This window comes from Heterodontus francisci, chromosome 7 (genome assembly GCF_036365525.1).
Source record: "Heterodontus francisci isolate sHetFra1 chromosome 7, sHetFra1.hap1, whole genome shotgun sequence".
Taxonomy (NCBI): Eukaryota; Metazoa; Chordata; class Chondrichthyes; order Heterodontiformes; family Heterodontidae; genus Heterodontus; species Heterodontus francisci.
The window spans coordinates 12,809,797-12,837,458 of record NC_090377.1 but is presented as its reverse complement, the minus strand read 5'-3'; the positions used below and the strand labels follow the sequence as shown (position 1 = coordinate 12,837,458).

Below are 27,662 nucleotides of genomic sequence, written 5' to 3'. Positions count from 1 at the left end.
GCTTTTTTGGACCAATACGTTGAGGAACCAACTGGAGAAAACGCCATCCTAGACTGGGCATTGTGTACTGAGAAAGGATTAGTTAACAATCTTGTTGTGTGGGGTCCCTTGGGGAAGAGCGACCATAACATGATAGAGTTCTTCATTAAGATGGAGAGTGAGAGAGTTGATTCCAAGAAACTATGAAGGATGAGGCGCAAGTTGGCTATGATAGATTGGGGAACGTTACTTAAAGGGTTGACAGTGGATAGGCAATGGATAGCATTTAAAGAGCCCATGGATGAATTACGGATCTCTAAGAGAGCAATGCTACACCTGCTACTGGCAGGGGAGGGATCCTGAAGAACCAAGACAGCATGGAGTGGGCTTCGCCATCAGAAACTCTTTGCTCAGCATGATAGAGCCACCTTCAAATGGCTCGGAATGCATACTGTCCATCCGACTGCTCACTGCCTCTGATCCAGTACACCTACTCAGCATCTATGCTCCAACCCTCTGCTCCCCACCTGAAGTTAAAGACCAGTTCTACGAGGAACTCCATCATAACATTAGTAGCATTCCTAATACCGAACATTTGTTCCTGCTGGGGGACTTTAATGCCAGGGTTGGGGCAGACCATGACTCATGGCCCTCCTGCCTTGGGCGCTATGGCATTGGAAGGATGAATGAGAATGGACAGAGACTGCTTGAGTTGTGTACCTATCATAACCTCTGCATCACCAACTCGTTCTTTCATACTAAACCCTGTCACCAGGTTTCATGGAGACACCCAAGATCACGTCGTTGGCACCAACTGGACCTCATCGTCACAAGGCGAGCCTCTTTAAACAGCGTTCAAATCACACGCAGCTTCCACAGTGCAGACTGCGACACCAACCATCCCTGGTGTGCAGCAAGGTTAGACTCAAACCAAAGAAGCTGCATCACTCCAAGCAGAAGGGCCGCCCGTGCATCAACACTAACAGAATTTCTTATCCACAGCTGTTATATAAGTTTCTAAATTCACTTGAAAAAGCCCTTCAAAACACTCCTGCAGGGGATGCAGAGACCAAGTGGGCCCACATCAGAGACGCCATCTATGGCTCAGCAATGACCACCTATGGCAAACGTGAGAAGCAGAATGCAGACTGGTTTCAATCTCACTTTGAAGAGTTAGAACCTGTCATAGCCGCTAAGTGCACTGCACTGCTGAACTAAAAGAAAGCCCCCAGCGAGTTAACATCCGTAGCACTTAAAGTAGCCAGAAGCGCTGCACAAAGAAAAGCCAGGCACTGTGCAAATGACTACTGGCAACACCTATGCAGTCATATTCAGCTGACCTCTGACACCAGAAACATCACAGGAATGTATGATGGCATTAAGAGAGCTTTTGGGCCAACTATCAAGAGGATCGCCCCCCTCAAGTCTAAATCAGGGGAAACGATCACTGACCAATGCAAGCAAATGGACCGCTGGGTTGAGCACTACCGAGAACTGTACTCCAGGGAAAATGTTGTCACTGATACCGTTCTCAATGCAGCCCAGTCTCTGCCTATCATGGATGAGTTGGACGAACAGCCAACAAAATCGGAACTCAGTGATGCCATTGATTCTTTAGCCAGTGGAAAAGCCCCTGGCATTACCCCTGAAATAATCAAGAGTGCCAAGCCTGCTTTACTCTCAGCACTCCATGAACTGCTTTACCTGTGCTGAGATGAGGGAGCAGTACCACAGGACACACGCGATGCCAATATCATCACCCTCTATAAGAACAAGGATGACCGCGGTGACTGCAACAACTACCGTGGAATCTCCCTGCTCAGCATAGTGGGGAAAGTCTTCACTCGAGTCATTTTAAACAGAATCCAGAAGCTGGCTGAGTGTGTCTACCCTGAGGCACAGTGCGGCTTTCGAGCAGAGAGATCCACCATTGACATGCTGTTCTCCCTTCACCTGCGACAGGAGAAATGCCATGAACAACAGATGCCCCTCTATATTGCTTTCATAGATCTCACCAAAGCATTTGACCTCGTCAGCAGACGTGGTCTCTTCAGACTACTAGCAAAGATCAGATGTCCACCAAAGCTACTAAGTATCATCACCTCATTCCATGACAATATGAAAGGCACAATTCAACATAGCGGCACCTCATCAGACCCCTTTCCTATCCTGAGTGGCGTGACACAGGGCTGTGTTCTCGCACCTACACTGTTTGGGATCTTCTTCTCACTGCTGCTCTCACATGCATTCAAGTCTTCAGAAGAAGGAATTTTCCTCCACACAAGATCAGATGGCAGGTTGTTCAACCTTGCCCATCTAAGAGCGAAGACCAAAGTACGGAAGGTCCTAATCAGGGAACTCCTCTTTGTTGACGATGCTGCATTAACATCCCACAAAGAAGAGTGTCTGCAGAGTCTCATCAACAGGTTTGCGGCCGCCTGCAACGAATTTGGCCTAACCATCAGCCTCAAGAAAACGAACATCATGGGACAGGACGTCAGAAATCCTCCATCCACCAATATCGGCGACCACGCTCTGGAAGTGGTTCAAGAGTTCACCTACCTAGGCTCAACTATCACCAGTAACCTGTCTCTCGATGCAGAAATCAACAAGCGCATGGGAAAGGCTTCCACTGCTGTGTCCAGACTGGCCAAGAGAGTGTGGGAAAATGGCGTACTGACACGGAACACAAAAGTCCGAGTGTATCAAGCCTGTGTCCTCAGTACCTTGCTCTACGGCAGCGAGGCCTGGACAACGTATGTCAGCCAAGAGCGACGTCTCAATTCATTCCATCTTCGCTGCCTCTGGAGAATCCTTGGCATCAGGTGGCAGGACCGCATCTCCAACACAGAAGTCCTCGAAGCGGCCAACATCCCCAGATTATACACCCTACTGAGTCAGCGGCGCTTGAGATGGCTTGGCCATGTGAGCCACATGGAAGATGGCAGGATCCCCAAGGACACATTGTACAGTGAGCTCGCCACTGGTATCAGACCTACCGGCCTTCCATGTCTCCGCTTTAAAGACGTCTGCAAACGCGACATGAAGTCCTGTGACATTGATCACAAGTCGTGGGAGTCAGTTGCCAGCGATCGCCAGAGCTTGTGGGCAGCCATAAAGGCGGGGCTAAAGTGTGGCGAGTCGAAGAGACTTAACAGTTGGCAGGAAAAAAGACAGAAGCGCAAGGGGAGAGCCAACTGTGTAACAGCCCCGACAACCAATTTTTTCTGCAGCACCTGTGGAAGAGTCTGTCACTCTAGAATTGGCCTTTATAGCCACTCCAGGCGCTGCTCCACAAAACACTGACCACCTCCAGGCGCTTACCCATTGTCTCCCGAGACAAGGAGGCCAAAGAAGAAGAAGATAAAAGCTGTTACAATGTTTTTATATTTCTGGCTAGTTTACTCTTATGTTCTATTTTTTCTCCTTTTCATCAACTTTTTGGTGGCCCTTTGCTGGTTTCTAAAACACTCCCAATCCTCAGACTTTCTCCTATTTTTTGCAAAAGCCTCTTCTTTTAGTCTAATACTCTCCTTAACTTCCTGAGTGAGCCATGGATGGATCTTTCCAGACAAGTTTTTGTTTTTGAACGGAATGTACTTTTCTTGAACCCTTTGAATTGTTTCTTTAAATGTTTCCCATTGTTCATTTACCGCCATACCTTCCAGTCTATTTACCCAATTAACCTTAGCCAGTTCTCCCCTCATACCTTCGTAATTGGCTTTGTTTAAGATTCTTGTTTGTGATACAAATGTGTCACTTTCAAACTTAACATGAAATTCAGTGGTATTATGATCACTATTTCCCAGTGGATCTTTTACTATTCTTTCTTTTGGGCCTCCTTATCTCGAGAGACAATGGATACGCGCCTGGAGGTGGTCAGTGGTTTGTGAAGCAGCGCCTGGAGTGGCTATAAAGGCCAATTCTAGAGTGACAGGCTCTTCCACAGGTGCTGCAGAGAAATTTGTTTGTCGGGGCTGTTGCACAGTTGGCTCTCCCCTTGCACCTCTGTCTTTTTTCCTGCCAACTACTAAGTCTCTTCGACTCGCCACAATTTAGCCCTGTCTTTATGGCTGCCCGCCAGCTCTGGCGAATGCTGGCAACTGACTCCTACGACTTGTGATCAATGTCACACAATTTCATGTCGCGTTTGCAGACGTCTTTATAGCGGAGACATGGACGGCCGGTGGGTCTGATACCAGTGGCGAGCTCGCTGTACAATGTGTCTTTGGGGATCCTGCCATCTTCCATGCAGCTCACATGGCCAAGCCATCTCAAGCGCCGCTGACTCAGTAGTGTGTATAAGCTGGGGGTGTTGGCCGCTTCAAGGACTTCTGTGTTGGAGATATAGTCCTGCCACCTGATGCCAAGTATTCTGGCTGGCATACGTTGTCCAGGCCTCGCTGCCGTAGAGCAAGGTACTGAGGACACAGGCCTGATACACTCGGACTTTTGTGTTCCGTGTCAGTGCGCCATTTTCCCACACTCTCTTGGCCAGTCTGGACATAGCAGTGGAAGCCTTACCCATGCGCTTGTTGATTTCTGCATCTAGAGACAGGTTACTGGTGATAGTTGAGCCTAGGTAGGGGAACTATTGAACCACTTCCAGAGCGTGGTCGCCAATATTGATGGAAGGAGCATTTCTGACGTCCTGCCCCATGATGTTCGTTTTCTTGAGGCTGATGGTTAGGCCAAATTCATTGCAGGCAGACGCAAACCTGTCGATGAGACTCTGCAGGCACTCTTCAGTGTGAGATGTTAAAGCAGCATCGTCAGCAAAGAGGAGTTCTCTGATGAGGACTTTCCGTACTTTGGTCTTCGCTCTTCGACGGGCAAGGTTGAACAACCTGCCCCCTGATCTTGTGTGGAGGAAAATTCCTTCTTCAGAGGATTTGAACGCATGTGAAAGCAGCAGGGAGAAGAAAATCCCAAAAAGTGTGGGTGCGAGAACACAGCCCTGTTTCACACCACTCAGGATAGGAAAGGGCTCTGATGAGGAGCCACCATGTTGAATTGTGCCTTTCATATTGTCATGGAATGAGGTGATGATACTTAGTAGCTTTGGTGGACATCCGATCTTTTCTAGTAGTCTGAAGAGACCACGTCTGCTGACGAGGTCAAAGGCTTTGGTGAGATCAATGAAAGCAATGTAGAGGGGCATCTGTTGTTCACGGCATTTCTCCTGTATCTGACGAAGGGAGAACAGCATGTCAATGGTCGATCTCTCTGCACGAAAGCCACACTGTGCCTCAGGGTAGACGCGCTCGGCCAGCTTCTGGAGCCTGTTCAGAGCGACTCGAGCAAAGACTTTCCCCACTATGCTGAGCAGGGAGATTCCACGGTAGTTGTTGCAGTCACCGCGGTCACCTTTGTTTTTATAGAGGGTGATGATGTTGGCATCGCGCATGTCCTGGGGTACTGCTCCCTCGTCCCAGCACAGGCATAGCAGTTCATGTAGTGCTGAGAGTATAGCAGGCTTGGCACTCTTGATTATTTCAGGGGTAATGCTGTCCTTCCCAGGGGCTTTTCCGCTGGCTAGGGAATCAATGGCATCACTGAGTTCCGATTTGGTTGGCTGTATGTCCAGCTCATCCATGACTGGTAGAGGCTGGGCTGCATTGAGGGCAGTCTCAGTGACAGCATTCTCCCTGGAGTACAGTTCTAGGTAGTGCTCAACCCAGCAGTCCATCTGTTTGCGTTGGTCAGTGATTATGTCCCCCGATTTAGATTTGAGGGAGGCGATCTTCTTGATGGTTGGCCCAAGAGCTCTCTTCATGCCATCTGCCATCATACATTCCTCTGATGTTTCCGGTGTCTGAGGCCAGCTGAATATGACTGCATAGGTGTTGCCAGTAGTCGTTTGCGCAACGCCTAGCTGTTCTTTGTGCAGTACTTCTGGCTGCTTTAAGTGCTGCGGTATTACGATCACTGTTTCCCAGTGGATCTTTTACTATGACGTTGCTTAATAACCCTGCTTCATTACACTATACGAGATCTAAGATAGCTTTATCCCTCGTCGGTTCTACAACATATTGCTCCAAGAAACTGTTACAAAAGCATTCTTCAAATTCATCTTCCAGACCACTGTGGCCAATTTGATTGTCCCACACAATTAATACATTACCTTTTTTACATGCTGAATTAATTTCCCATTTAATGTTCTGTCCAATAATATAACTACTGGTAGGGGGCCAGTAAACTACTCCCACCAGTGTTTTCTGACTCCTGTTATTCCTAATTTCCACCCAAACTGATTCGACTTCATGATTGTCTGAGGACAGATGCCTTCTTATTAATGTCCCTATGCCATCCTTCTCCTTTGTCATTCTGTCTGTCTCTTTGAAATACTGTGTCCCCTGGAATATTCATTTCCCAACCTTGATCTCCTTGTAACCAGGTCTTGGTAATGGCAATTAGATCTACATCATTTACCTCTATTCGTGCCACTAGTTCATCTATCTTACTACTGCTGCTTTGTGCATTCAGATAAAGGAACTTCAATCTCATTTTTTTACCTCTATTCCCAGCAATGACCTTATTTGCCAAAGTACAATTTTTTGTTAAACTCTCTGTCCCTTCCTGTCCCATTCTGTTGGGAGTTACCCACATCACTATCCTGCTCCAATGCCCTGACCTCTCTCTTCGGATTCCTAAATTTCCCTTTACACAAACCCTATCCAGAAAAAGATCGGAAAAGGAGCCCCTCTTTCCCCCTCTGCACCGAATTCCCACGTGTACCAAATTCACACTGGCAAATGTCTCTTCTCAACTGCATACCCTCACTCTTTGCATTGTGATGGTCTACGAAAAACTGTTTTATCTAAAGCCTTCATTAAGGTGTGTAAGAATAATGTTTGAAGATTCTTAAGGACTGGAAATTATTTGGATCACCTTCGTTTGTCTGCTCTGAAAGGCACTATATATCACACCACTAGACCAAAGTGGTCAGTCTAAAACCAACAGTCAGATTTATTTGCCAGTAGAATAACACACAAAACGGCACAGTGGCGCAGTGGTTAGCACCACAGCCTCACAGCTCCAGCGACCCGGGTTCAATTCTGGGTACTGCCTGTGTGGAGTTTGCAAGTTCTCCCTGTGTCTGTGTGGGTTTTCTCCGGGTGCTCCGGTTTCCTCCCACATGCCAAAAGACTTGCAGGTTGATAGGTAAATTGGCCATTATAAATTGCCCCTAGTATAGGTAGGTGGTAGGGAAATATAGGAACAGGTGGGGATGTGGTAGGAATATGGGATTAGTGTAGGATTAGTAAAAATGGGTGGTTGATGGTCGGCACAGACTCGGTGGGCCGAAGGGCCTGTTTCAGTGCTGTATCTCTAAACTAAACTAAACAAAAGCAATGAAACAAGGATTTGCATTCATATTTCCCTTCATGACCACCAGACATCTCAAAGCACTTTACAGCCAATGAAGTACTTTTTGAAGTGTAGTCCCTGTTGTAATGCAGGAAATGCAGCACCCAGTATTCACACAGCAAACACCCAGAAACAGCAATGTGATAATGACCGGACAATCTGTTTTTATGTTGATTGAGGGATAAATATCATAGAACTATAGAAAAATTGCAGCACAGAAGGAGGCCATTCAGTCTATTGTGTCTGCACCGGACGAAAAAACTAGCCACCAAATCTAATCCCACCTTCCAACATCTGGTCCATAGCCTTGCAGGTTACAGCACTTCAGGTGCATGTCCAGGTACCTTTTAAAAGAATTGAGGGTTTCTGCCTCCACCACTGTTCCTGGCAGTGAATTCCAGACACCCACCACCCTCTGGGTGAAAAGGTTTTTCCTCATGTTCCCTCTAATCCTTTTACCAATCACCTTAAATCTGTGCCCCCTGGTAACTGACCTCTCCGCTAGGAGAAACAGGTTCTTCCTGTCGACTCTATCTAAGCCCCTGATAATTTTGTACACCTCAATTAAGTCAACCCTCAGCCTCCTCTATTCTAGGGAAAACAATGCTAGCTGATTCAATCTTTCCTCACAGCTGCAACTTTCAAGCCCTGGCAACATTTTTGTAAATCTCCTCTATACTCTCTCCAGAGCAATTATGTAATTCCTGTAATGTGGTGATCAGAACTGTATGCAATACTCCAGTTGTGACCTAACCAGCATTCTATACAGTTCCAGCATTACATCCATGCTTTTGTATTTTATACTTTGGGCAATAAAGGAAAGCATTCCATATGCCTTCTTCACCACTCGCTCTACCTGTCCTGCCACCTTCAGGGACCTGTGGACATTCACTCCAAGGTCTGTCATTTCTTCTACCCCTCTCAATATCCTCCCTTGCTTTGTTTGCCCTCCCTAAATGCATTGCCTCACACTTCTCCGGATTGAATTCAATTTGCCACTTTTCTGCCCACTCAACTAAACCATTGATTATCATTCTACAGCTACACTATTAACTACATGGCCAATTTTTGTGTCATCAGCAAAATTCCCAATCATGTCTCCCACATTTAAGTCCAAATCATTAACATATACCACAAACAGCAAGGGACCCAACACTGAGCCCTACAGAAAGCCACTGGAAACCGTTTTCCATTCGCAACAACAACTGTCGACTACTACTCTTTGTTTCCTGTCACTGAGCCAATTTTGGATCCAACCTGCCATATTCCCCTGTATCCCATGGGGTTTCATTTTTCTAACCAGTCTGCCATGAGGGATCTTGTCAAAAGCCTTACTAAAATCCATGTAGATCACATCCACTGCACTACGCTCGTCAATCCTCCTCATCAGCCAGGACACTGGAGAGAACTCCCCTGCTCTTCATCGAAATAGGCAGACGGGGCCTCGGTTTTAACATCTCATCTGAAAGATAGCACCTCCGACAGTGCAGCACCCCCTCAGTACTACACTGGAATGTCAGCCTTGATTTTCGTGCTCAAACCCTGGAGTGGGACTTAAACCTACAACTTTGTGGATCAGAGGCGAGAGCATTACCAACTGAGCCACAGCTGCCACAAAGTACAATACCTAAGATAATAAAGATTGAATCAGTCCGCAAGGGTCTCCAAACATGTACAAAATTATGAGGGGCCTAGATAGAGTAGACAGGAAGGACCTGTTTCCCCTAGCAGAGAGGTCAATTACCAGGGGGCACAGATTTAAGGTGATTAGTAGAAGGATTAGAGGGGACATGAGGAAAGACTTTTTCACCCAGAGGGTGGTGGGTGTCTGGAATTCACTGCCAGGAACGGTGGTGGAGGCAGAAACCCTCAATTCTTTTAAAAGGTGCCTCGACATGCACCTGAAGTGCTGTAACCTGCAAGGCTATGGACCAGGTACTGGAAGGTGGAATTAGATTGGGCAGCTAGTCTTTCAGCTGGCACGGACACGACGGGCTGAATGGCCTCCTTCTGTGCTGCAATTTTTCTATGGTTAACCATTCTATATAATTGGATCCATATAGCCAGCAAGCTTTCTGTGTAAAATTTCCATAGATTACACACTTTTTGCTTCTGACACTATCATATAACAAAACAAATGCTTGTCCTGGTTTTGTTTTAAACAAATTTACAAACATGAAGAGCTAAATTGTATTTGAATTCTGCAAGTCCCGAAATATATTTATCCAGCAAATAATAAACAGTGCAGGTTTCAAATAACCAACATCCTTAAAAACAGATCATCTGGTCATTACCACATTGCTATGTGTGGGACCTTGCTATGTGCAAATTGGCTGCCACGTATCCTACGTTTCAACAACTTAAAAAAGTGTTCAATAGGCTGTAAAGTGCTTTAGGATGTCTGGAGGCTGCGAAAAGCCGCTATACAAATGCAGGTCTTCATTCTTTCAACATCTTGGGGGTCACTGCAGAACAAAAACTTATCCAGACAAGCCATATCAACACATTGGCTAGAAAAGCAGGACAGAGTGGCTCATCTCCTGATCCCTCAAAGCCTGTCTAACATCTACAAAGTTCAAGACAGGAGTGTGATAGATCTTTTACCAGTTGCCTGGCTAAGTGCAGCCTCAATACCATAGAAGACACAGCATCCATTCGCTGGGAACCCCTGCCACTGAACTCAACATCCATTCACTTCGCTACTGCCACACTATGGCTGCACTATGTTGTTGCTGTTCTAGCATCAGTGCCAAAGGACCATAGGCATCTCTCCCCATTAGAGAGAGCCAGTTGGTAACAAATAACATGAGGGTTAGCACTCCATAAGTGTGGAGCAAGGTGAGGAGACAGGCCTCCATGAACTACCACAGCCGGTACAGGGATTGAACCCATGCTGTTAGTACCTTGGCTGCACTATGTACGATCTGCGGAATGCACTGGAGCAAGGTTATTCGATGGTACCTTCCTTGCTCGTGACCTCTACCAGCAAGAAGGTCAAGAGCAGTAACGTTGGGGGAAATATTCATCCCCTCCACATTCCCCTCCCAAGTCACACACCATCCTGATTTGGACATAGATCACCGTTCCTTAATCCTTGCCAACAATCTAGAAACATTTTTTTTATTAATAGAACTGAGCGGGTTTGTCTAGCAGGAAAAACTGAACAGGCTGGGCATCTTTACTCTTTATTATAAAAGAGAAGACCGAGGGGCTTTAAGATTATAAAGGGGTTTGATAGGGTAGACACAGAGAAAGTGCATCCACTTGCAGGAGAGTTCAGAGCAGGGGCCATAAATAAAAGATAGTCACTAATAAATCCAACAGGGAGTTCAGGAGAAACTTCTTTATCCAGAGAGTGATGAGATGTGGAATTTGCAAGGAGTTATTGAGGCGATTAGCACAGATACATTTAAGAGAAAACTTCTTAAACACAGGAGGGAGAGAGGAAGCAAAGGCTCTACTGATGAGAGTTAGGTAGGGTGGGAGGAGGCTTATGTGGAGTATGTTACTAATAGAATTAATAAAGGGAAGTCAGTGGACGTGGTATACTTGGATTTCCAGAAGGCTTTTGATAAAGTCCCACACAGGAGATTGGTTTTCAAAATTAAAGCACATGGGATAGGAGGTAATATACTGGCATGGATTAAGGATTGGTTAACAAGCAGAAAGCAGAGAGTAGGAATAAATGAGTCATTCTCGTTTTGGCAGGCTGTGACTAGTGGGGTACCGCAGGGATTAGTGCTTGGGCCCCAGCTGTTCACAATATATATCAATGATTTGGATGTGGGGACCAAATGTAGCTTTTCCAAGTTTGCGCATGACACAAAACTAGGTGGGAATGTGTGTTGTGAGCGGGGAGGGGCTTAATTGAAAAGAGCACAGAGAGGTTTCATTCAAAAGAGTGCAGAGAGCAGGGAGAGGTAGCCTAGATAAGGAGTATATAGAATGTTTTGGGGATAATTTCTTGGAACAATATGTTCTGGAGCCAACCAAACAACAGGCTATACTAGACCTGATATTGTGCAAAGAGCTAGGATTAATTAATGACCTCATAGTTAAGGCACCCCTAGGTAGCAGCGACCATAATATAATTGAATTTTACATTCAGTTTGGGGGAGAGAAGAGTGGGAATGGGTGTATGTATTGTACTTAAGATTTCCAGAAGACATTTGATAAGGTGCCACATCAAAGGTTATTGCAGAAAATAAAAGCTCATGGTGTAGGGATAACATATTGGCATGGATAGAAAATTGGCTAACTAACAGGAAACAAACAGTAGGCATAAATGGGTCATTTTATGGTTGGCAAGATGTAATGAGTGGTGTGCCACAGGGATCTGTGCTGGGGCCTCAATGTTTTATAATTTATATAAATGACTTAGATGAAGGGGCCTAAGTTATGGTTGCTAAATTTGACGATGACACAAAGATAGGTAGGAAAGTAACTTATGAAGAGGACATAAGGAGGCTACAAAGGGATATAGATAGGTTAAGTGAGTGGGCAAAGATCTGGCAAATGGAATATAATGTGGGAAAGTGTGAAATTGTCCACATTGGCAGGAAGAATAAAAAAGCACATTATCTAAATGGTGAGAGATTGCAGAGCTCTGAGATGCAGAGGGATCTGGGTGTCCTACTGCATGAATCGCAAAAGGTTAGTATGCAGGTACAGCACGGAATTAGGAAAGCTAATAGAGTGTTATCGTTTATCGCGAGGGGAATTGAATACAAAAGTACAGAGGTTATGCTTCAGCTATACAGGGCATTAGTGAGACCACATCTGGAGTACTGCGTACAGTACTGGTGTCCTTAAGGAAGGATGTAAATGTGGTGGAGGTAGTACAGAGAAGGTTTACTAGACTAATATCAGCCATGATCATATTGACTAACGGGGCAGGCTGAATGGCCTACTCCTGTTCCTATAAACAGAATGACTCCAGTAGACTGTTTCTGTGCTGTTGATTCCAGGTAATTTTATCCAACAAACAGTAACCTTAAATGCATCCCCATCTGTCAGGATACAGTTTGAGATTTGTGTCTCCGTGTTCAGGATATCTCTTAGCTTGCAAACCCCAGGATCCGCAGAGCAGGAGCACATGCAGCAAGGCCCCACCTCTCGCGAGATCTTAACAGGGCTGGTGTGGGAAACCCGTTCCTCCCCTCGCGAGATCTGACGACCCAGCTGAGGTGGCAGTGACGGCGTTTCTGAGGCAGGTGAAATTGTCGCCGGGAAAGGCTGAAGGAAGGTTATTGATAAGTGGGAGAGGAGCAGAAAGGGATTTTTTAAAAACACAGCCAACCTTGGCTCGGTTCGTACTTACTGAGGGCTCTGAGATGCGTCGCTGTCCTGACAACAGTTCGGTTAAAGCGGAGGGCGAGATGGGGAACTACAACTCCCAGCGGAACCTGGGGTGGCGCATGCGTATGTCGGGGCGTCTATTCTGGTGCGCATGCGTAGATTGCTCTGCCTCGGGCATGCAAACGAAGCGACTAGGTTGCGCATGCTCAGTTGTGCGCTGCGGGGAGTTGTGTTTGTCCTTGAGATTGCCTCTGATTCTCATTCAGGCTCAAAGGTATGGTCTCCTTTATATATTCCCAAACACAATTAAATACAGTTACTTGGGTTCTCCTAGGAGTAAAGGAGATTGAGTGGAGATTTGGTAGAGGTGTGCAACATTATGAAACGTTTAGATAAGGTAGACAAAGACCAGCTGTACCCATTAGCTGATGGTACAAGGAGTAAGAGACACAGATTTAAGGTTTTAGGCAAGAGATGTATTTGGGGATGTGAGGAAGAACTTTTTTACTCTGAGTGCCAATGATCTGGAACTCACTGCCTACAAGGGTGATGGGAAGCAGAGATGATCAATGATTTCAAAAGGAAATTGCACGGACTATTGAGGGAAATAAACTTGCAGTGCTATGTGATAGCTTGGGGGATTGGGACTGTTTGGATTGCTGTACAGAGAGCTGGCATGGACATGAGAGGCGGAATGGCCTCCTATGCTGTACTCTGACACTCTGTGTTATCTGGATTTCAGAACCTCTTTAAAACACACACTTCTTTGATCCTTCTAACGTCTGTTAGGACCAGGGGGCGCAGTCTAAGAATGAGAGCCAAATCTTTCTGGAGTAAAATTAGGAAATGCTCCCAAATACAAAGGGTGCTAGGAGCTGGAACTCAACTGCAAACGGCAGTTGATGAAATTGTTCACTTTAAAACTGGGATTGATAGTTTTTTTTTGTTATCCAAAGGTATTAAAGGTGCTGGGACGATGGTGGGTAGATGGAGTTTGGCTGCAGATTAGCTATAATCTCAGTGAATGGTGGCGGAATAGGCTCGAGGGGCTAAATGATTTTCTGTTCCTGTCTTTGGCCCAGTGCCCTTTTTTTTCCTGATTACACTTTTGTGAAGTTCCTTATTTTTCTACATTAAAGATGCAATACATAGTTAGACCACAACTCAAGTACTGTATAAAACTCTGATTACAGGACGGATGAGATCACACTGAAGACGATACAGAGGAGATTTAGGAGGATGTCACCAGGACTGGAGAATTGTAGCTATGAGGAAAGGTTGGATAGGCTGGGTTTGTTTTCTTTGGAAAAGAGGAGGCTGAGGGGAGATTTAATTGAGGTATATAAAATTATGAAGAGCCTAGGTAGAGTGGATAGGAAGGACCTGTTTCCCTTAGCAGAGAGGTCACTAGCTAGGGGAAAGAGATTTAAAGTCATTGGTAGAAGGTTGAGAGGGGATTTGATTTTTATTTTTACCCAGAGCATAGTGGGAGTCTGGAACTCACTACCCTAAAAGGGTGGAAGAGCCAGAAACTCCCTTCACTTTTTTAAAAAAAGTACTTGGATATGTCTTAACCTACAGGGCTATAGACCAAGAGCTGTAAAGTGGGATTGAACTAGAAAGTAGGATTAAGCTGGATTTCTCTTTCTCGGCTGGCATAGACACTCTGGCCCAAATGGTCTCCTTCTGTTTCATGAATTTGTGTGATTCTATATCATAGATATCATAAGAACATAAGAAATAGGAGCAGGAGTAGGCCATTTGGCCCCTCAAGTCTGCCCCACCATTCAATGATAATGGCTGATCTGCTCAAGACCTCAACTGCTCTTTCATGCCAGCTCCTCATAGCCCTCAACTCTCCGATATTTCAAAAATCTATCTCCCTCCTCTTTCAATACTTCCTGTGATCTAGCCTCCACAACTGTCTGAGGTAGAGAATTCCAGAGATTCACCACCCTTTGAGAGAAGAAATTCCTTCGCATCTCAGTTTTAAATGAGTGTCCCCTTATTCTGTAACTATGTCCCCTAGTTCAAGACTTCCCCACTAGTGAAAACATCTTCTCAACATCTACCCAGTCAAGCCCCCTCAGAATCTTGTACATTTCAATAAGATCACCCCCCCCATTCCTCTAAACTCTAATGAATAAAGGCCTAACCTGTTTAGCCGTTCTTGATAAGCCAACCCCTTCATCCCAGGAATCAGCTGGGTGAATCTCTTTTGAACTGCCTCCAATGCCAGTATATCCTTTCTTAAATACAGGGACCAAAACTGTACACAGTACTCCAGGTGCGGCCTCACCAACACCCTGTACAATTGTAACAAGACTTCCCTATTTTTAAACTCAATAAAGGCCAAAATTCCATTTGCCGCCTTAATTACTTGCTGCACCTGCATGCTAACTTGTTGTGTTTCATGCACAAGAACACCCAGATCCCTCTGTGCTGCACTCTTTTGGAGTCTCTCTCCATTTAAATAATAGTCTACCTTTTGATTCTTCCTACCAAAATGCATGACCTCACACTTTCCTACATGAAACTCCATCTGCCAAGTTTTTGCCCACTCACTCAACCTATCTATATCCCCTTGCAGATTCCTTATGTCCTCTTCACAACATACCCTCCCACCTATTTTTGTATCATCAGCAAATTTGGATATATTACACTCTGCCCCCTCCTCCAAGTCATTAATATAGATAGTAATTAATTGAGGCCCTAGGACGGATCCTTGTGGCACTCCATTAGATACGTCTTTCCAACCTGAAAAGGACCCATTAATCCCGACTCTCTGTCTTCTGTGTGTTAACCAACCCTCAATCCATGCTAATGCATTACCCAATACCGTGCAATAATCTTTTATGTAGCACCTTTATCAAATGCCTTCTGGAAATCCAAATATACTACATCTACCGATTCCCCTTTATCAGCTCTGCTTGTTTTATCCTCAGAGAACTCTAGCAAATTTGTCAAACATGATTTTCCTTTCACAAAACCATGTTGATTCTGTTTGATTGCATTAAGCTTTTCTAAATGTCCTGCTATTTCTTCCTTAATAATGTATTTGTGCATTTTCCCAACGACCGATATTAAGCTGACTGATCTACAGTTTCCTGCTTTTTGTCTCCCTCCCTTCTTGAACAGGGGCATCACATTAGCAGTTTTCCAATCTACTGGGACCCTCCCAGAATCCAGTGAATTCTGGAATATTTCAACCGACGCCTCCACTATCTCTGTAGCCACTTCCTTTAAAACCCTTGGATGTAGGCCATCAGGTCCTGGTGACTTGTCTGCCTTTAGTCCCATTAGTTTGTCAAATACTTTGTCCCTCGTGATAGAGACTGTTACAAGATCTTTCCTCCCATTAGCTCCTTGCTTATCTGATATCTGTGGGATGTTTATAGTGTCCTGCACCGTGAAGACCGATGCAAAATATCAGTTTAAATTATCTGCCATTTCCCTGTTCCCCGTTATCAATTCTCCAGTCACGTCCTCCAAGGGTCCCACGCTCACTTTAGCTACTCTCTTTTTATATACCGGTAGAAGCTCTTGCTGTTTGTTTTTATATTTCTTGCCAATTTACTTTCATAATCAATTTTCTCCCTCTTTATTAGCTTTTTAGTCATCCGCTGCTGGTTCCTAAAAAATTCCCAATCCTCTGGCCTACCACTAGTTTTCGCCACTTTGTATGCCTTAGCTTTTGATCGGATACTCTCCTTGACCGCCTTTGTTGACCACAGGTGATTCATCCTTCTCATCATATCCTTCTTTTTTACCAGGATAAACTTTTGCTGAGCGTTATGAAATATCTGCTTAAATGTCTGCCACTGCTCATCCACTGACCTTCCCCTTAGTCTATCTTCCCAGCCCACTTTAGACAACTCTTTCTTCATACCTCTGTAATTGCCCTTGTTTAAGTTGAAAACACTGGTTTGAGACGCGAGTTGCTCGCCCTCAAACTGAATTTGAAATTCTGCCATGTTGTGATCGCTACCCTCTAGAGGATCCTTATCCACAATATCTCTTATTAATCCTACCTCATTACACATTACTAGATCTAAAATAGCCTGTTCCCAGGTAGGTTCTGCAACGTATTGCTCTAAGTAACAATCCGTGATGCACTCTATAAATTCGTCTTCCATGTTACCTCTGACAATCTGATTTGTCCAATCAATATGCAGATTAAAATCACCCATGACAATAGTAGCGCCCTTCTTACACGCCTCCGTTATTTCCTGATTTTATACTTTGTCCTACAGTGAGGCAACTCTTTGGGGGCCTGTAGACGACTCCTACCCGTGACTTCTTCCCCTTGCTATTCCTTATTTCCCCCCAAACTGATTCCACATCACGATCTGTTACACCTATATCGCTATTCACCACTGCACTGATATCTTCCTTTATTAACAAAGCTACCCCATCTCCTTTTCCTTTTTGCCTATTTTTCTCGAACGTCGAATACCCTTGAGCATTGGTCACCCTGCAACTACATCTCTGTGATAGCTATCAAATCATATTCATTTATTTCTATTTGTGCCGTCAACTCATCTATCTTGTTACAAATGCTGCGTGCATTCAGATGAAGAGCCTTAAGTTTTGACTTTTTATTATTCATTCTGGTTCTTATTTCTGCTGCACTCTTCTGCTTATATTTTCTGCCCCTTCCTGTCACACTTTGATTACCGTCCACCTCTTCACTACCCTGCACCTCTGCTCTCTCGTTTCTTTTTGATTTTTGAAACTTCCCTTCAATTGAACCCCCACCCCCGAACTAATTAGTTTAAAGTCCTACCTACAACCCTTGTTATACAATTCGCCAGGACACTGGTCCCAGCATGGTTCAAATGAAGCCCGTCCCAACGGAACAGCTCTCTCCTTCCCCAGTATTGGTGCTATGCCCCATGAATCAGAACCCATTTCTCCCACACCAGTCTTTGAGCCACTCGTTTACCTCTCTAATCTTATTTACCCTATGCCAATTTGCACGTGCTCAGGTAGTAATCCAGAGATTATTACTTTTGTGGTTCTGCTTTTTAGTTTAGCCCCGAGCTGCTCATAGTCCTCAGCAGAACCTCTTTCCTAGTCCTATCTATGTTGTTGGTACCTACGTGGACCACGACAACTGGATCCTTCCCCTCCCGCTCCAAGTTCCTCTCCAGCCCAGAAGAGATGTCCTTAACCTTGGCAGCAGGTGGGCAACACAGCCTTCGGGACTCCCTGTCTTTGCTGCAGAGAGCAGTATCTAATTCCCTAACTGTGCTGTCCCCTATTACTGCTACATTTCTTTTTTCTCTCCCCACTTGAATGGCGCTCTGAACGACAGTGCTGTGGTCAGTTCGCTCATCTGTGTGCAAAGTCTTGTTATCTTTGTAATGTCATTTATTTTGTGCTTTACCGCATCTCAGATTGGTTTATAGACTGGAAAGTGTAATGATTATGTGGGAAATTTGTCTAACCTTTTAACAAAACTGACCCTTAATATTTCCCTAATGTTGACTGTGTTATGGAAGAGGAAGGTGTTTAAAGGTATATTTCGTACTCTGTCCCTTACCTTTGTCTTGAGTGTTGCCCTGTCTAATCTCTCAAGTGTTTGCAGAAAAGCAGGGAATTCTCTCTGGTGGCCTGGCTAATATTTGTCCTTCCATCAACATCACTAGTGTATCCTTTTTGAATTATGGAAGCCTGGAGGTTTGGGAAGGGCTGTTTTTAGTGAAGCTGGCTCTCTGGTAGGTAAATTCAAAATCAAAACACCAAGATCTATTCGTATCAGCAACTTGAGGTGTGTGCAAATTAATAGCAGCCTGATTCAAGCTCTATCGTACACACTTCTATAGTCAAAGACCTTGGAGGCACCTGATTTTGAACACTGAAGTTAGGGCTAAATTAGGAGGACAGCTTGGATACACTTGAGTTTAGACGGTTGAGGGGCAACCTAATTGAGGTCATTAAAATGATTAAAGGGGATCTGGAACTCCCCCAAAAGGCTGTTGAGGCTGGAGGTCAATTGAAATTTTCAAGACTGAGGCAGATAGATGTTTATTGGCTAAGTGATCTGAAACATAGGCAGGTAAATGGAGTTAAGTTACAGATCAGCCATTTTCTAGTTGAATGGCATAACAAGCTCAAGGAGTGAAATGGGCTCCTCCTTTTCCTATGTTATATTTTACTTGATCTGTCCATGAAGTTTTGGATCACCCGTGCAAATTCCTTATGCTGTGGCATGCAATCCCCCTAACCCAGTCAGGAGGTTTACCTGCAATAGCAGGGGCTCAATAAGATGATTCAGAATCCTCTCGTGTAGGTTGGGTTTGGTGGGATGGGGAGGAAATATAATCCATGAACATTTAGATTCCGGTATGTTTTGAAAATAATTCTTTTTTTCATATCCATAGCAACCTAAAGGATGTCCCTTGGACCATGGGCCAAACTGTCTGCATCTGCTCACGTGGGACAATCACCATCGATAATAAGCGCTATTTCTTTATCCAGAAGCTGGACGAAGGGTACGTGATCTCGGCCACTAATATGTCTTGTTTTCTTGTGATTCACTTTGCGCTGAAAGATTATAATCATAGAATAGCCTCTTACAGCACAGGAGGGGGCCATGCGATCATCTAGCCTGTGCTGGCTCTTTGAAAGAGCTGTTCCGTTTAGTCCGACATTTCAGCTTTCTTCCCATAAACCTGCAAAGTAGCCCTCTTCAAGTACATGCCCAGTTGCCTTGTGAAAGTTCCCATGAAATCTATCACTCTTTGAGGTAGTGCATTCCAGATCTTAACACCTCTCTGTGTCAAGAAATTTCTCCTAAATTCCCCTCTAATTCATTTGCCAATTAATATTAAATCCATGACCAGAAGAAGCAGTCCTACTTGCTCATAATCTTCAATACCTCTATTAGTTTTTTCCTTAACCTTTTCTGCTGTAAGGAAATAATCCCAATGTCCTGGTAAACCCCCTCTACAATCTATCCAAGGCCTTGACATCCATTCTGAAGTGTGGTGCCACTTGATTGAAGCATATAAGATCCTGAAGGGTCTTGACAGGGTGGATGTGGAAAGGATGTTTCCCTTTGTGGGAGAATCTAGAACTAGGGGTCACTGTTTAAAAATAAGGGGTCGCCCATTTAAGACAGAGATGAGGAGAAATTTTTTTTCTCTCAGAGGGTCGTGAGTCTTTGGAATTCTCTTCCTCAAAAGGCGGTGGAAGCAGAGTCTTTGAATATTTTTAAGGCAGAGGTAGATAGATTCTTGATAAGCAAGGGGGTGAAAGGTTATTCAGGGGTAGGTGGAAATGTCGGGTAATCAGTTCAGCCATGAACTTATTGAATGGCGGAGCAGGCTCGAAGGGCCAAGTGGCCCACTCCTGCTCCTAATTCATATGTTCCTATGTGCCCAGAATTGGACACATTATTCCAGCTGAGGCCTCACCAGTGATTTGTAAACGTTTAACATGACTTTTTTTATTAAACACTCCTATTTATAAAACCAAATATACTGTATATTTTCTCAACTGGCTTTTCAAATTGTCCATGTGCTCTTTCACCTTCAAGATTATTTGAAAAATAAAATGTATTTCAGCCGTACAGACCAGCAGGGTCCTCTGAGGTTTAGTCCCAGGCCTGCAAATGGTATGTTAGCCTTCAAAGCAAGAGGATTCAAGTACAAGAGCAAGGATGTCTTGCTGCAATTATACAAGGCCTTGGTGAAACTACATTTGGAGTATTGTGTGCAGTTTTGGTCTCCTTATCAGAGGAAGGATGTTCTTGCTATGGAGGGAGTGCAGTGAAGGTTCACCAGACTGATTCCTGGGATGGCAGGACTGACATATGAAGAGAGATTGGGTAGATTAGGCTTGTATTCGCTAGAGTTTAGAAGAATGAGAGGGGATCTCATAGAAACCTACAAAATTCTAACAGGACTGGAGAGACTAGATGCAGGAAGGATGTTCCCGATGGTGGGGGAGTCCAGGACCAGGGGTCACAGTCTAAGGATAAGGGGCAAGCCATTTAGGACTGAGATGAGGAAAGATTTCTTCATCCAGAGAGTGGTGAACCTGTGGAATTCTCTACCACGGAAAGCAGTGAGGCCAAATCATTAAATATATTCAAGAAAGAGCTAGATACAGTTCTTAGGGCTAATGAGATCAAGGGATACAGGGTGAAAGCGGGAACAGGTTACTGAGTTTGGAGGATCAGCCATGATCGGATTGAATGGCGGAGCAGGCTCGAAGGGCCGAATGGCCTACTCTTTTTCTGTGTTTCTATGAGTCACCTTGAGCAGCATTTGGGACATTACTTGAGCCATGGTTTCAGTTCCTGACCACTGTCCAATGATGTCTCCTGGAGAGTATGCATTCTGAGCATATCATCAGGGCGGGATCAGTTTCAGCTGAGATACATCCTGATAAAGAATGAAAGAAAGACTTGCAGAAGACTTTGACAGTACTGCATGAAATACAGACAGTGCAGTAGCACAGTGGGTTGGGCACTCAGCGCACTGTGCTGTTAGTGATAGCATGAAGATCTACACCCTCTAAATTCTGACAACAATTGCATTTATATGGCACTTTTAACCTAGTGAAACATTCCAAGGTGTTTCGCAGGAGTCGTTAACAAACCAAATTTGAGACCAAGCCACAAGGAGAACAGGTGACCAAAAATTTGGTCAAAGAAGTAGGTTTTAAGGAGCTTCTTAAAGGAGAAAAGAGAGGTGACGAGGTTTAGGGAGGGAATTCTAGAGCTTAGGGCCCAGGCAGCTGACGGCATGGCCGCCAGTGGTGGAACAATTAAAAATCGAGGATATGCAAGAGGCCAGAATTGGAGGCGTGCAAAGATCTTAGAGAGTTGTAGGGCTGGAAGAGGTTACAGAGATAGGCAGCTTTTCATCACCTGTCTTGTATCTCCTCGGAATCATAGAAAGTTCAAGGCACAGAAAGAGGCCACTTGGCCCATCGTGTCTGTGCTGGCTGAAAAACGATCCGCCCATTCTAATCCCACCTTCCAGCATTTGGTCCGTAACCCTTTAAATTAAGGCACTTAAAATGCATATCCAGACTCCTTTTGAATGAGCTGAGGGTTTCTGCCTCAACTACCCTTTCAGGCAGTGAATTCCAGACCATCACCACCCTCTGGGTGAAAGAAATTGTCCTCATCTCCATCTAATTTTTCTACCAATCACTTTAAATCTATGTCCCCTAGTCACTGACCTCTCTGCTAAGGTAAATAGGCCCTTCACCTCCACTCTATCCAAGCCCCTCAAAATTTTGTACATTTCAGTCAGATCTCCCCTCAGCCTTCTCTGTTTCAAGGAGAACAACCACAGCCTACCCAATCTTTTCTCATAGCTGCATTTTTCCAGTCCTGGCAACATTGTCGTAAATCTCCTCTGTACCCTCTCTAGTGCAATTACATCCTTTCTGTAATGAGGTGACCAGAACTGCACACAGTACTCAAGTTGTAGCCCAACCTATGAGTTATCCAGTTCCAGCATAACCTCCCTGCTCTTGTATTCTGTACCTCGGCTAATAAAGGAAGGGTTTCATTTGCCTTCTTAACCATCTTATCGACCAGTCCTGCTACCTTCAGGGATTTGTGAACATTTACTCCAAGGTCCCTCACTTCTTCTATACTTCTCAGTATTTTCCCATTAATTGTGTATTTCTTTGCCTTGTTTGACCTCCCCAAAATGCACAGTTTCAAATTTTGTCTGACTGATGCTGTGGTGCACCTTGGGATATTTTTCTGTGTTAGAGGAGTGATTTCAACAGAAGGATGAGTATTATTTGCAATGTGCTCATCGTAGAATATTCTCCTCTACTGATTATCTCTCTGAATTTGGAATGAGTATCAGCCTCCTACTGCTTGCTCTGTTGAGGGAGATGTTAAAGAAGGGGGAGAATGTTACTTTGAATACTATGTCAACGCACTCAGCTGTATTCTCCCTTTCTGTTTCAGGGGTTTCAGCTATGTGGACCTGGTGGAGAGCGTTCAGAATGGCCAGTTCTACGCCCTGAAGCGCATCATCTGCCATGACAAAGAAGACTGCAAGAATGCACTTAATGAGGTGGAGATGCATCGGATGTTCAACCACCCAAACATCCTGCATTTGGAGGCGCACTGCATCATGGACAAAGGTCCAAAGTGTGAGGGCTGGCTGTTGCTGCCTTATATTAAGGTGGGTCTGGCTGTTTCTCCACTTAGAGAAACAGTTCTGTGTAAGGATGACTCTGCACCCCAGCAAGGGGCTTAGAGACAGAGATACACAGTATAGTCTTTAATTCTCCAGCCCAGTATCCCTGCAAGTATAGGTTTCCATCATATCATGGAATTAACCCTTAACATAAATGTCAGCCTTAGCTCAGTTGGGAACTCTCGCCTCTGAGTCAGATGTTTATGGGTTCAAGTTCCACTTCAGAGGCCTGTGCACATAGTCTTGGCTGACACTTCATTGTTGCACTGTCGGAGGTGCCATCTTTCAGATGAGACCTAAAACTGATGCCTTATCTACCTCCCATAGATCCCGTAGAACATTATGGAGTCCTCCTTGGTGATTAATATGTGTCCCTCAAGCAATATTACTACACTCATAGCAAGCCCAACAAGAGAACGGCAGTACTGGATTTAATTTTGGGGAATGAATCTGGGCAGGTGGAAAGGGTATCTGTGGAGAGCGTTGTAGTGGTAGTGATAATTCATTTAGATTTAGAGTATTTATGGAAAGGATAAAGATAGACCAAGATTAAAAAGTTTTAAATTGGGGAAGGGCTAATTTTATTAAGCTGAGATGTGATTTGGCAAAAGTGGAATCATAGGATCACAGAAAGTTTAAGCACAGAAAGAGGCCACTCGGCCCATCGTGTCTGTGCCGGCCGAAAAATGATCCACCCATTCTAATCCCACCTTCCAGCATCTGGTCTGCAGCCCTACACATTACTCCACATGAGGTGCATACCCAGACTCCTTTGGAATGAGGTGAGGGTTTCTGCCTCAACTACCCTTTCAGGCAGTGAGTTCCAGACCCCCCACCACCCTCTGAGTGCAAATATTTTTCCTCATCTCCCCTCTAATCTGTGCCTCCTGGTCACTGACCTCTCCGCTAAGCTGAATAGACCCTTCACCTCCTCTCTATCCAGGCCTCTCAGAATTTTGTACATTTTAATCAGATCTCCCTTCAGCCTTCTCTGTTCCAAGGAGAACAATCCCAGCCTATCCAATCTGTCTTCATTGCTGCATTTTTCCAGTCCTGGCCACATCCTTGTAAATCTCCTCTGTACCCTCTCTAGTGCAATTACATCCTTTCTGTCATGAGGTGACCAGAACTGCACACAGTACTCATGTTGTGGCCTAACCAATGAGTTATCCAGTTCCAGCATAACCTCCCTGCTCTTGTATTCTATACCTTGGCTAATAAAGGAAAGGATTCCATGTGCCTTCTTAACCACCCTATTGACCTGTCCTGCTACCTTCAGGGATCTGTGGACATTCACTCCAAGGTCCCTCACTTCCTCTACACTTCTCAGTATTTTCCCATTAATTGTGTATTCCTTTGCCTTGTTTGACTTCCCCAAATGCATCACCTCACACTTCTCCGGGTTGAATTCCATTTGCCACTTTTCTGCCCATCTGACCAGACCATCAATATCTTCCTGCAGCCTACAGCTATCCTCGCTGTCTACCTCACGGCCAATCTTTGTGTCATAAGCAAACTTCTTGATCATGCCCTCTACATTTACGTCCAAATCGTTAACATATGCCACAAAAAGCAGGGGACCCAGTATTGATCCTGCAGAACGCCACTGGAAACAGCCCTCCTGTTGCAAAAACACCTGTCAACAATTACTCTTTGTTTCCTGCCACTGTGCCAGTTTTGTATCCACCTTGGTGCATTTCCCTGTGTCCCATGGTATTTTATTTTTTTAACTAGTCTGCCATGTGGGATCTTGTCAAAAGCTTTGCTAAAATCCATGTAGGCCACATTAATTGTACTGCCCTCGTCTATCTTCCTTGTTACTTCTTCAAACAGTTCGATCAAGTTGGTCAAATAAGTTCTTCCCTTAACAAATCCATGCTGACTATCCTTGATTAACCTTGCCTTTCCAAGTGACAGTTTATCCTCTCAGAATAGCTTCCAATAATTTGCCCACTACTGAGGTTAGACTGACTGGCCTGTAATTATTCACTCTATCACTTGCTCCCTTTTTAAACAGAGGTACAACGTTAGCATTTTTCCAATCATCTGGCACCACACCTGTTTCCACTGAGGACTGGAAAATGATGGTCAGTCCTACCGCTATTTCCTCTCGCTTCTTTCAACAACCTGGGGTACATTTCATCTGGCCCTGGTGAATTATCAACTTTCAAGGATGCTAATACTTCCTCTCTCCCTATGTTTATCACATCCAATACTTCACATCCCTCTTCCTTACCTACAATATCTGCATAATCCCCCTCTTTTGTGAAGACCAATACAAAGTATTCATTAAGAACAATACCAACATCTTCCGCTCCTAAACATAGGTTACCTATTTGGTCATTTATGGGCCCTACTCTCTCCTTAGTTATCCTCTTACTCTTAATATATTGATAAAACATCTTCGGGTTCACCTTGATTTTGTTTGCCAATATTCTTTCATGCCCTCTCTTTGCTTTCCTAATTTCCTTTTTTATTTCATCCCTCCACTTTCTGTACTTCTCTTGGCTTTCTGCAGCATTGCATTCTCGGTATCGGACATAGGCTTTCCTTTTCTGCCTTATCATACCCTGGGAGCTCCTTGACATCCATGGGCTCTGGATTTGGCCGTCGTACCCTTTTTCTTTGTGGGAACATGTTTACTGTGAACCCCCTGAATCTCCACTTTGAATGTCTCCCACTGTTCTGATACTGATTTACCTTCAAGTAGCTGTTTCTAGTCCACTTTCACTAAATCACTCCTCAACTTAGTAAAATTGGCCTTGCCCCAATTGAAAACTCTAACTCCTGTTGTATCTCTGTCCTTTTCCATAATTATGTTAAAACTGAATTATGATCACTACCACCAAAATGCTCTCCCACTGCCACTCCTTCCACCTGCCCATCTTCATTTCCTAAAACTAAGTCTAAAACTGTACCCTCTCTTTTTGGACTTGCTACATACTGGGTAAAAAAGTTTTCATGAATGCACCTCAAGAATTCTGTTCCCTCAATTCCTTTCACACTAAAATTATCCCAGTTAATATTGGGGTAGTTAAAATCCCCTACTGTTACTGCCCTATTGTTCTTGCACTTCTCAGAGATTAGCCAATATATCTGCTCTTCTATCTCTCTCTGACTGTTTGGGGGTCTATAGTACACTTCCAGCAGTGTGATTGCCCCTTTTTTGTTCCTTACCTCAACCCATATGGCCTCATTTGATGAACCTTCCAACATATCATCCCTCCTCACAGCTGTAATAGTTTCTTTGACCAAATTTGCCACTCCCCCTCCTTTCTTATCCCCCTCCCTATCTCGTCTGAAAAGCCTGTAACCAAGAACGTTGAGCTGCCATTCCTGTCCCTGCTTAAGCCATGTTTCTGTAATAGCTATGATATCATACTGCCACATGTCTATCTGTGCCCTCAGCTCATCTGCTTTATTTTTCTGTACTCCTTGCATTGAAATAGCTACCCTTGTGCACTGCCAAACTCTTTGTTTTATTTTCTAACCTTTGTTTCCTCAATCTTCCAGACTCATCCATTAATTTTCTCCCTTCCATTTTCATTTCTGATTTTGTCCCAACTGAATCTACCCTCAGGTCCCTATCCCTCTGCCAAACTAGTTTAGCAGCACAGTGGCGCAGTGGTTAGCACCGCAGCCTCACAGCTCCAGGGACCTGGGTTCGATTCTGGGTACTGCCTGTGCGGAGTTTGCAAGTTCTCCCTGTGTCTGCGTGGGTTTTCGCCGGGTGCTCCGGTTTCCTCCCACATCCAAAGACTTGCAGGTGATAGGTAAATTGGCCATTGTAAATTGTCCCTAGTGTAAGGAGGTGATAGGGAATATGGGATTACTGTAGGGTTAGTATAAATGGGTGGCTGTTGGTCGGCACAGACTCGGTGGGCCGAAGGGCCTGTTTCAGTGCTGCATCTCTAAATAAATAAATAAATAAACCCTCCCCAATAGCACTAGCAAAACGTCCCGCAAGGAACTCTGTCCTGGCTCTGTTCAGGTGCAACCCGTCGGGCCTGTACAGGTCCCATCTCCCCCAGAGCCGGTCCCATCTCCCCCAGAGTCAGTCCCAATGTCCCAGGAATCTAAATCCCTCCCTCCTGCACCATCTTTCCAGTCACGCATTCATCTGTCTTATACTTCTGTTTTTATACTCACTTGCACGTGTCGCTGGGAGTAATGCGGAGATTACTACTTTTGAGGTCCTGCTTGCTAATTTCTTACCTAGCTCCCTAAATTCTGACTGCAGGACCACATCCCCCTTTCTACCAATGTCGTTGGTTCTGATGTGGACCGTGACTGCTGGCTGTTCACCCTCCCCCTTCAGGATGCTCTGCAGCTGCTCGGTGACATCCTTGACCCTGGCACTAGGGTGGCAACACACCATCCTGGATTCACATCTGCAGCCACAGAAATGCCTGTCTGTTCCCCTAACTATTGAATCACTTATCACTATGGCTCTTCCAGTCTTCCCTGTACCCCCCTGTGCAGCTGAGCCACCCGTGGTGCTATGGACATGACTCTGGCTGCATTTCCCAGGTGAAGCATCACTTTCCTCAGTATTCAGTACTGAATACCTGTTGGAGAGTGACTTGCACTCAGGGGTCTCCTGCACTACCTGCCTGATTATTTTTGACTGCCTGGGGGTCACCCATTCCCTCTCTTCCTGCATGCTCTTAAGCTGTGGGGTGACCACATAGCTCTCATCCTCACGAATACACCGCAGTGTCGCCAGGTGCCACTCAAGTTCCAAATCCTGGAGCTCAAGCTGCTGCAATTGACAACACTTACTGCACAAATAGTTCTCCAGGATAAGGGAAGCATCCTGGAGCTCCCACATAG

The 27,662-nt window shown here is 44.8% G+C and overlaps 1 protein-coding gene and 1 long non-coding RNA gene across 6 annotated transcripts in view; one reads left to right on the top strand and one right to left on the bottom strand.

The window, feature by feature from the left end:
* Positions 1-12,763, bottom strand: part of LOC137371856 (uncharacterized) — a 59,555-nt gene extending 46,792 nt beyond the window's left edge. For both annotated transcript variants that reach the window (XR_010975292.1, XR_010975293.1), the window contains exon 1: positions 12,671-12,763. This is a non-coding gene — a long non-coding RNA (uncharacterized lncRNA). The remainder of the gene's footprint in view (positions 1-12,670) is intronic.
* stk16 (serine/threonine kinase 16) overlaps positions 12,520-27,662 on the top strand; it is a 64,529-nt gene continuing 49,386 nt past the window's right edge. For 3 of the 4 annotated variants that reach the window (XR_010975291.1, XR_010975290.1, XM_068034807.1), the window contains exons 1-3: positions 12,520-12,559; positions 19,035-19,145; positions 22,595-22,814. Coding sequence is in view for 2 of the 4 variants with exons in the window: in XM_068034807.1 (XP_067890908.1) it covers positions 19,060-19,145; positions 22,595-22,814 (306 nt within the window). In the remaining 2 variants the exon portion in view is untranslated. Of the gene's footprint in view, positions 12,560-12,839; positions 12,923-19,034; positions 19,146-22,594; positions 22,815-27,662 lie in introns of those variants that run through there. The other variant, XM_068034808.1, reaches the window with a different exon arrangement.